This window comes from Beta vulgaris, chromosome 1, assembly GCF_026745355.1.
Source record: "Beta vulgaris subsp. vulgaris cultivar EL10 chromosome 1, EL10.2, whole genome shotgun sequence".
Classification (NCBI taxonomy): domain Eukaryota; kingdom Viridiplantae; phylum Streptophyta; class Magnoliopsida; order Caryophyllales; family Amaranthaceae; genus Beta; species Beta vulgaris.
The window spans coordinates 57,550,122-57,561,035 of record NC_079202.1 but is presented as its reverse complement, the minus strand read 5'-3'; the positions used below and the strand labels follow the sequence as shown (position 1 = coordinate 57,561,035).

General features: G+C 34.9%; 2 protein-coding genes across 2 annotated transcripts; one reads left to right on the top strand and one right to left on the bottom strand.

Moving 5' to 3' along the window:
* The first annotated feature begins 254 nt into the window (after window positions 1-254).
* LOC104888794 (multiple C2 domain and transmembrane region protein 5) lies at window positions 255-5,874 on the top strand. Its single transcript, XM_010673877.4, has 3 exons — window positions 255-947; window positions 2,547-2,600; window positions 2,690-5,874. Exon 3 carries the CDS (start codon window positions 2,716-2,718, stop codon window positions 5,701-5,703), a length of 2,988 nt encoding a protein of 995 aa, XP_010672179.1. The 5' UTR covers window positions 255-947; window positions 2,547-2,600; window positions 2,690-2,715; the 3' UTR covers window positions 5,704-5,874.
* A 303-nt stretch (window positions 5,875-6,177) lies between these two features.
* LOC104888802 (putative ripening-related protein 1) lies at window positions 6,178-7,023 on the bottom strand. Its single transcript, XM_010673889.4, has one exon. The coding sequence runs from the start codon at window positions 6,917-6,919 to the stop codon at window positions 6,377-6,379; it is 543 nt and encodes a 180-aa protein (XP_010672191.1). The 5' UTR covers window positions 6,920-7,023; the 3' UTR covers window positions 6,178-6,376.
* Between the last annotated feature and the right edge of the window lie 3,891 nt (window positions 7,024-10,914).

Here is a 10,914-nt window from a genome sequence, read left to right as displayed (position 1 = left end):
TTTTTCTGGTTTTCAGTTTTCAGTTTTTAGTATTCAAAAAAACTGAAAACAAAAAACAATAAGGAAGGGGTATAACTATTCTTCTTATAACAATACAGTGACATTACATTTAAATAATACAAAAAATCATTTATTTACACTTTACTTATAAGAAAAAAAAGAGAAAATTTAAACATTATTTTAGGTCATATCTAATAATAAAAGTAGTTCTTAGTGTAACACTGGTGGCGGTTAGATTTTAGCTGCTGAACATTAGTTGACAAAAAAAAAAGTATATCAAACAATCCGTATTTGCATGGTAAAACGAGTTTGTTGAATTTATAAAAGAATAAAAGAAACTCAACGCATTCCATATTCAAAAGTTACTCTATAAACTATATCAATTCAAAAAACTTTTTAGCTCATATCAATTCAGCTCAATTTTTTTCCTCTCACAATTTCACTTTAGTTCAATTCAGTCCAAAATAACAAGACCTTATCGAAAACAAAGTTATTAAATACAAAAACAAATTTCATCCCAAAAGTACAAAACTTATTAATTTTTCTGACACATTATTTTTCCTTAAAAGAGATAATAAATATGAAAATTCAAAAAAAAAAAAAAATCCCTTTTTCAGTAACAAAGAGTAACGTTTCTAACGACTAAATAAATTAAATTACATGAAGCAAAAAAAAAATCATAACTCATCCTTTCTTCCTTCCTTCCTTTTTTCTGTCTTTCTACAGATACAGACAATATACCATTTTCATACAAGTCTTCGACGACTCTTAAACACACACACATACACACATTTCTCATTCTCTCTCCTCGAAATTACGTGAATTGCTTCTATAACTATTCTTCTTCTCATATTACTCATTCAAACTTTCAATTTTATTTTATTTTAATTTATTTAAGAATTCAGGAAGTTTATGAATTACAACTTCCATTAGAGTTTCATATACAGGTAAATATAAACCATTTTTTATTCCTTTCATTAATTTTATACTTCATTTGTATTATATAAAAGTTTGAATATTTATGGTGATGTGATAGATTTTTATGTTTATGGATTTTGCATGATTTGATTTTGGGTATATAACACTCTTTTTTTTTTGTTTGAAAAAAAAAAAACAGAGTAACTTCTTTCTTATTTTGTTTTGAGGTTAATTTTTGCTTCTTTTTTGTTTTGTTGGGTTGAATATGAATCTTTTTGCACTTTTAGAATATGCCCAGAAATTCTGATTCTCAAATTTGTTAAATTAGTTATCCTAAATTTAGTTATCCTTGGAAAATTATTCCAAAAGTTTCCAACTTTTTGAACTTTTTTCTCTGTTTGTTGGGTTGATCATAAGAGTAAGTTTAATTTCAGTAAGCTTCTAATTTATTGTGTTTTCCATGATTTATGTGCTTGTTTTGATTCTGAATCTGTTTTTTTTTTTTCTTTAGGTCTGAACTTTTAAGATGTTTCTATGTTTGATTTTGTAGTAGTAAATAGTAATTTGAAATTGAGATAATTGTTTGGGATAGGATTATTTTGAGTTGACTTGTTTATACTTTTTACTAAAAGTTTGTACAAACTTTTAGGATACATTTTGTAAACAGGAAAACAACCTTTTTCGTGTTTCATAGATATGTTAGGATGAGGAGTTAGCTCATGTGGTAGAGCACTCCCCTCTGATCCTTGAGGTCAGGGGTTCGATCCTTACTCCCAGCATTATGTTGGGGTATTTCCTTAGCATGCTTTGCATGCTTTACCAGCCAATGTGCTGGTAGTTCCTACAAGGCTAGTAGCCTTGGTAGGGGTTAGCCCTTGGGCTGACTTAATTTCCTAATAAAAAAAAAAAAAAAAAATAGATATGTTTGTGTTACTTCACTTAATATTGTTATTGAAGTTGAAATGCCTATTGTGGGCTAATTGTCTATGCTTTAAAGTTGGTTAGGTAAGTTGTACAAGAATATTTTACATGTTGATCATCGATTACCTTACAATTTAGTAGTTCAATGGTGTTTTTGTAGTAGTATCATTTTTGTTGTCTTGTAACTAGGCAAGTGCTTGAAATCGGAGTATTTGGTTGGGCGGAAAATGTTTTCTTATTTATGTGGTTTTCGGATTTTTCTTAGTTTGTTTATGGTGGAAAATAGTTTTCCGAGAATGGAAGACATTTTTCGTTCTAAAAGAAGAAATTCACACTTTCCTCCCTATAATTTTTCTCTAACTTCTTATGCAATACGGATTAAGAAGACGGCATTTGAGTTGATGGGGTAGAAGTATAGCTGTTGTATGATTCATATAAGTGCAAAATTATATGCAACCTTATAAGTTATAACTCTATCTTGAATATTAATTGTACTTCTTTTGTTACGAGTTTGAAAGAAACAACAATTTGCAACTATACTATGGAATATTGGAGCTTTTCCTAGTGTATTATCTACATTATAACACCCAAACAATTCTTTTCATGCTAACCTTTTTTTTGATTAAATATCATCAGTATCTCATTTTAGTTTTATCCATTGTTGGGTTATGGACTAACACTTTTTGAAATCTTTAATGTAAATGCAGGCAGCAGAATTACTGATTGAATCTGAGGAAAGGATCCTGTATTAATCTTTTCTGGTATGATATCTACTTTCATGTATATGTATGGTTATCTTGCATCATTTTAAATCATCTTCTTAAACATATGGTCTATCTTCTCATTTCAGGAGAAGGTCGATCTTGGTCTTACGAGATGAACAACTTTAAGTTGGGGGTAGAAGTTACAGGAGCACATGATCTTGCAGCAAAAGATGCCGAAGACTCATCAAGTATCTATGTCGAGCTCAAGTTTGATGATCAGAGGTTTCGTACTAGCACCAAAGAAAGAGACTTGAGCCCTGTTTGGAATGAAACATTTTACTTCAATATAACTGATCCAAACAATCTTTCAAATCTTATTCTGGAAGCTTATGTCTATAGCTACAATTCAATGACCCAGTCTAAATCCTTCCTTGGTAAAGTATGCATTAACGGATCATCATTCGTTCCTTACTCGGATGCTTCTGAATATTACTTTCCCTTGGAGAAACGCCATATGTTCTCTCGTGTCAAAGGAGAACTCGGCTTAAAAGTCTTCATCACGGATAATCCATCTGTTAGACTGTCCATGCCCCAACCTGCAATGATGGAATCAAATTCACCCTTTCCTGATTCCCAACAAGTAGCTGATGGTTTTGAGAGTCAGAGACAATCTTCTAGGGAAAGAAAGTCAAATTCAAGGCATACCTTCTTGCACCTTCCTAAGCAGGATAGCAACCCGAACCCTCAGCCTCAAGTGTCATCAATGACATCATCAGCTGCTAAATCTGAAGCACCTCCTTCGAAATCCATGCAAATGAATCCAGGTATGTTAGGACAGGCGTTTGATTACAAGCTTAGAGAAACAAGCCCTATGCTTGGTGGAGGAAGAGTTGTTGGAGGCCGAGTTATACGTTCTAACAAACCTGTTAGCACGTATGACCTTGTTGAACAGATGTTATTCCTTTTTGTTCGTGTGGTGAAAGCTCGTGAGCTTCCCAACATGGATGTTACAGGAAGCCTTGATCCGTATGTAGAGGTTAAAGTTGGAAATTACAAAGGGGTTACAAAGTATTTTGAGAAAAAGAAAGATCCTGAATGGAATGAGGTGTTTGCCTTCTCTAGGGACCGTGTTCAGTCATCTGTGCTTGAAGTTCAGGTGAAAGATAAGGATTTGGTGAAGGATGATTTTGTTGGGATAATTAGGTTTGATCTTCATGAGATTCCTACAAGGGTCCCACCTGATAGTCCGTTGGCCCCACAATGGTATCGTCTTGAAGATAAGAAAGGCGAGAAGATATCAAATGGGGAACTAATGCTTGCTGTTTGGTATGGTACTCAAGCTGACGAGGCATTTACTGATGCTTGGCATTCTGATGCAATTACCCCCCCTGATATATCAGCTTCAGCTTCTACTCATATGCGTTCAAAAGTCTACCATTCGCCAAGGTTATGGTACCTCCGAGTTAACATAATTGAGGCTCAAGACTTGATTACCTCAGATAAGGGTCGGTTTCCTGATTGTTATGTCAAGGCACAACTTGGAGTCCAAGTGCAGAGGACAAAGCCTGTTCAAACTAGGATGGGTAACCCATTTTGGAATGAAGACTTGATGTTTGTTGCTGCTGAGCCTTTTGATGAGCACTTGATCCTCACTATTGAGGACCGGTTAGGTCCCAACAAAGAGGACACAGTTGGCAAGGTCATTATCCCTTTAGGTGCTATTCGTAAGCGTTATGATGACAAGAATTTCCCCAGCCAATGGATCAACATTCAGAAACCGAGCTCCTCTGATATTGAAGAGCCCGAGAAGAAAGTCAAGTTTTCTAGTAAGTTGCATGCTCGTATAAGCCTTGATGGCGGTTATCATGTCCTTAATGAATCTACTTACTATAGTAGTGATCTACGACCAAGTATGAAGCAACTGTGGAAATCTCCCATTGGTGTTCTTGAACTTGGAATTCTCAATGCTGAAGGACTCCTTCCAACGAAAACACGAGAAAGTAGGGGAACTGCGGATACCTTTTGTGTGGCTAAGTATTGTCAGAAATGGGTTCGTACAAGAACAATTATCGATAGTCTTAGCCCCAAATATAACGAACAATACACATGGGAGGTATATGATCCTGCAACGGTTCTTACAATTGGTGTTTTTGATAATGGTCATCTTGTTGGTAAAAAAGATACTAAGATTGGTAAGATAAGAGTTCGAATTTCCACACTTGAAGCAGGGCGTGTTTATACTCACTCATACCCCTTACTCGTCCTCCAGCCTTCTGGTGTCAAGAAGATGGGAGAGTTACATCTGGCTATTCGATTCACTTGTACAAACATGACGAACATGATGCTTTTATACACAAAACCACTTCTTCCTAAGATGCATTACTCTAGACCATTGTCTTTGATGCAGACTAACACTCTGAGGCTTCATGCTATCAATGTTCTAGCTTCAAGGCTCAGTAGAGCTGAACCACCTTTGGAGAAGGAAGTAGTCGATTTCATGTGTGATGTGGATGCACATTTTTGGAGCATGAGAAGAAGCAAGGCTAATTTCTATCGAATTATTGCTCTTATTCAAGGGTTGATTGCTGTTGGAAAATGGTTTACAGATGTTTGTGCTTGGAAAAACCCAGTTACAACTGTTCTCGTTCACTTACTCTATGTAATGCTGGTGTGTTTCCCCGAGCTCATCCTTCCTACCGTGTTTCTGTACATGTTTTTGATCGGATTGTGGAATTATCGGTATAGGCCTAAAAACCCACCTCACATGGACACTAGGATCTCCTATGCTGATACCACAATCCCAGATGAACTTGATGAAGAATTCGACACCTTTCCTACAACAAGAGGTTCAGAAGTGGTAAGAAGAAGGTATGATCGACTCAGGACCATCGGCGCCAAAGTACAATCAGTACTTGGGGATGTAGCTGCGCAGGGGGAGAGGGCTCAAGCGCTGCTGAGTTGGCGGGACCCACGAGCTTCGGCTATATTTCTGACAATATGTCTTGTGGCTGCAGTTATTCTGTATGCTACTCCTTTCCAAGTTATGGCTCTTGTTGGCGGATTTTCTGTAATGAGGCATCCTAAGTTTCGTAGTAAGTATCCTGCTACACCTATGAATTTCTTTAGGAGATTGCCTGCAAAGACAGATTACTTGTTGTAAATAGTTTTCTTTAGGACTCTTCTCAAGTGAATAGTTATCTGTTTTATTTGTTGAGATGAGTCCATCTTTTTTTGTTGCTTATTTATTGCCAATGTCCTTGTGAAATTTTGAGTAATGTAAGCTATTTGCACCCCAAAGTCTGAAGTAACATACATCTATATTTGTAAATTATATTGTGCTTTATTCCTGTCAATTTTAATTTGTCAGAAAATGAACAAAATGCAGAGATTTTTTCTTTTGGCGAGTAAGAAACACACTAGCAAAAAAAGAGGAACTTAACCCTATTCCCAAAAATATTTTGGCCTTAGTAGATGATAATGTTGTTTTTTACATAACAATGACCTTTGTTTTTGCCAAACACTCGCTTTTTTTTTTCACGGTTTCCAATGCACATATTTGCCAATAATATTTCTTTATATGTGCATTAGTAGAAATTACGTCAATAGAAGTTGATATAATGAGTAATTGAGTATATGCAAAAGAACAAATCCAGCAAAATCCTGTATCCATAACTGTTTTTACACATTTATTTTAAGTGTTGCAATTATTTGAAACAGAAAATGTATATTACAACAGCATACTACTGCTATTATAAGTTTATAACTCAGAATTTTGATCAATACATATATATATGTCAAAGACTATCTGATAGAACTAATCAATGACACCAATCTTAAGCATCAGCCCATGTAATATTAAGTTGACCCCACTGATTTTGTGGGACTTCCAAGGCCTTCCAAACAGCCTGAGATGCAGCAACTATGTTATACCCACAAGGAGGGTGATATCCTTCCCCTGCATCACACCCTTTTGTAGAATCACACTCATCAACCACCTTAGCCTTCACACTCCTACCATTGCCACTTATCGTAATCGCCTTCCTACAACGAGTCCCACCATTGTACCAACCAGTCGAGAGCGCAACCACCAGCGAGTTGTCAGACTGAAAGGCGGTGTCGCACTTCGACTGGCTATTTTGGAAGCTCCTAAGGGTGAGGACTCCTTGAGTTTGGGAAGTTACTGAAGGAGAACACTGGAAGGTGAAATAAACAGTGTTTTGGACACAACAGTTTGAAGTGCATTGCCCTGGTGGTGGGCTTGTAGCCCTGAAGTACCCTGTTGTTCTGCAGTTTTGGCCTTCAACTTGTACACTATATATAATGACTAACACAACACATGAAAACCATATGCTAAAATTATCTAACATTGTAGTCATTTTCTGATGGGATTACTGAATCTGTGTGTTTATGATGGTTTGATATAACGAGTATATTTATACTTTACCAAAAGAGGTGAGGTTTTTTTTTGGTATTGTGTAAATTATAATAGCGTAATCTATCTTTGTGTTTATCTTCTTACTATTATTGCTAAATGTTAGTCAAATCTGGAGGGCTGGTGATAATATTATTCAACATGAGCCATGATTTTCTACGATGACGTAGGGTCGTTTAGATGAAGTTTGACCATTGATCAATGATCAGTGTATGGATGAAAATGTGCAGTTGGTGGACGAAGATTTTCTATAAAAAAGTTATATAGTGGACCATGGTCCATGTAGAAGTAATGTAAAATAACTAAACTGAAGTGATTGTAAGTTTGCAACTGAATTGAACTGATCTGAAATAAATAAAATTATAATTAATAAAAATGATAATTGAAGCTGAACTGAACTGATTGTAACCGAACTGAATTGAACTGAACAAAAAATAAGCTAGGGAGAACATACCCTAAGTTAGTAAAGTACTTTTTTTTTAACTTGCAACAATTTGATTTTTTACTATTTATGGTCTATTTACTTTCACCAATACTCCCTCTGTTTTTTTTTATCTTTCTCACTTAGAATCTTGGCGCTATTCATACTTAGAGAGAATCTTCTCAATTGTTTTCAATCTATAAGAAAAAGTATAGTCATGTGGGGTCTTGTTTGATTCGTCTCAATTAATACATTATTAATATTCAATTGTTATAATTTTTACTAATATATAATGAAAGATATTTAAGTTCAAAGAAGTACATTGGAAGATGTGCATAAAGAAAGTGAGAATGATAAAAAAAACAGAGGGAGTATTAGCTAAATCAAATATTTTTACTAATAATATCATGTTTCCATTAAATATAAGATATGTAAACCACTCCTACACTTATTAATCATTTATTTAACATTCGTTATATTTGAAGTAGTCAAAAGAATTACATTAAATATTATATCAATAATACAAATAAACCTATAATTTTACTTTGATAGTACAAAATGACATGTAATATTACCTTGAAATTGTAGAATATGTTATTATTAAATAATTTTTTTTAAGCTAAAATGCCTTATAATTAGAGACGAAAGGCGTATTATGCAATGATTTTAGGCTTTGTTCTGTTTAACGTATGTGTAACTTATTTCAAAAAAAAAAAGTTCAAATAAGATAATATAAGATAAGTTAAGTTCAGATAAGATCAAATAACTCTAATAATATAAACATCATCAATTGAATAAGTTCATACTAGCTTTCTAAGTACGCGATACGTGCGACGATAATTTTTACATTGTGATATTATATATAATTTAGTCACTGTCCATTAATTATTTAATTTCCACTCATTAGTTTTATATGTGTTTTATTTATTTGCGAGATTGAAAAACCTGATCCGATATGACCCGAAATCTCATGGACGCAATATAACCAGTACCCGAATGTAATCCAACCTGAATAAAAATTCCCCGATTAGGTAGGGGTAGGGGGTAGGTGGGGGTATGAGAAGGGGGGTCGATGGGGGTAGGGGGGGGGGGTTAGGGATGACAATTGGGCAGGGCGGGTGCGGAGGATGGTACCCCCACAACCGCACCCGCATTAAAATCTCATCCCCATCCCTACCCAAACCTAGACCCATCTCCGCCCCAATTTGGCGAGGATGGGCAGGTCTCCTACTTAACCCGCCCCACTGTCATTCCTAGTGGGGGTATGAGAAAAAGGGTAGGTAGGGGTTGGTGGCCGAAAATAAAATTTCTTGACCGTAATAGTCCCGCAGCCCACGTAGCGGACAACGAACCGGGCCGTAGGATATGGGGTGGGGGTAGGTAGGGGTATGAGGAGGGGGGTAAGAAGGGGTAGGTGGGGGTAGGTAAGGGTAGGGAGGGGGTAGGTAGGGGTATAGGGTGGGGGGTAGGTAGGGGTATGAGGAGGGGGGTAGGTAGGGGTAAGGGGTGGGGGGTAGGTGAGGGTTAATTAATCGATTATTAGCAGCGGAACCTAGATAGTCGGTGCGTTACCGCCGTACTTTCCATAAGGAAAATACAAGGCAACATAAAATCATAACCTTAAACATTTTATAACATGAAGCATAATATAGATCCAACATTAGTCTTGATTAAAGAAACTTAGTTACTAATCAGAGTTTTGACATAAACTTAAATTAAAACCATGAGAGTCTAGATAATCTAGATATTAATTAAATCCTCACTGCTACGCCATCCCGTTATCACCATCGGTACCTAAAACATAAAACAAAACGTCGTGAGCCGAGGCTCAGTAACATACTACTCTAACATCGTAAATTCATTTCACATCATTTTAGTTAAAAACAGGGAGAATAAATAAGTAAAACATTTCACAAACATATCATATCATGTTACATTATCTTCTTTATCATGTTCATCATCATTATATTTTACTTTGGTAACTTGGCTAGTACAACGGAAGGGACGTCTCCCCAAAACATCATAACATCATAAACGGAAGGCAGCCACCCGAGGACAAAAGCCCTCACTAAACGGAAGGTGGCGTTATTTGCCCAGAATGCGCGGTGCCACCCGAGGACAAAGCCCTCACTAAACGGAAGGTGGTTAACCGGCCGGAAGGTACGTGCACGACCCGGGATAACAGAATACTTGCCAAGAACCGTCTTTCACTTGAATTTATCATGTTTCATTTCTTTTAAGCATATCATCATCATCGTGAATAATTATATTCATTCATTCATTCCATCATCATCATCATTTCATAGCATCATATCATCATAACCATCATAAAACATTTCATTTCCCGCAATCCATATATAAAACATAATATTAATCATGATCATAAAACATACTTTGAAGGGGAATGCGGGTGTTAGCAGTAGACGTTACCTGAATTCCTGCTTAATAACCTTGATAGCCGGGGGAGGCTTGTAATATCCTTTATCTTCCTTAATCTATTCAAGAATAATTTTATTAATGAACGTTTCGTTATTTAGCTTTTAAGCCTAAATATTGTTAGCGCTTATTAAGGTCATAACGGTTATTATAACGTCGTAAAGGTCTCCTTAAAGGTCATTATTTCTTAATTGCTATTAACTTTTTAATTAGGGTGACTCTTTAACAACTAATTAATAAATAACTCATTTAGCTATATTTTTAGAATTATCGAAACATTAAAGTTATTACTATTACATATTATAAACCTTTCGAAAACATAACATTATTCTAGTTCATAGTTAATAATTAATTAGTCGTTCATTAATTAGTTAAGTTTAAAGTTATAATAGATCCATTAATATTATTTTAATATTATTTAGTCATTTAAAACTAACAAGTCAAGTAACTAATTATTATAAGTGAACTTAAGGATTAGTGAAGTACTCATAACTTAAACTTAACTATAAACAACAAGCTTGATGAATTATTTTTAATTAGGTTTTAAACAACTCAACCAGTTTAGAAATCATGAATTATAACCCAATAATAGATTTTAGTAAATAAATTAGGTGGTTTAGTAAAACTAACTAAATCAGCCCACTAAAGCTCAATATATTAAAGCAACAAGATTAACTTAAATGATTAACTAAGTAAATCAGATTATAAGCCCATTATTATGATTGATTAATAAATTAAACTAAATGGCTTAATAAGCACTAAATCAGTTTCATTTAACTCCATTAGCCTAACCATTAGTAAGTAGTTTGACTAACACCATCAAAAATCAGATTTGGCCCAATTAATAAACATGCAACAATTTAATTGAGTTGGTTCAACTAATATAAATCAGTCCACTAATATAACTTAATAAGTCCATGAACAAGTTCAAACTACATCTAAGCCCAACAACAAGGATTCAGTTTTAAGTTACTTAGTTTAAGTTCTAATTGAACTATTCTTGGCCCAAAACTAATATAATTAACAAAAGAAATTTAGACTTGGGCTTGGTATTAATAGATCAGAAATTAAAAGAAAGATGA

Excerpts from the sequence above, each read along its gene's own strand:
- LOC104888794 (XM_010673877.4), top strand. The coding sequence starts at position 2,716 with ATGAACAACTTTAAGTTGGGGGTAGAAGTTACAGGAGCACATGATCTT.
- LOC104888802 (XM_010673889.4), bottom strand. The coding sequence starts at position 6,919 with ATGACTACAATGTTAGATAATTTTAGCATATGGTTTTCATGTGTTGTG.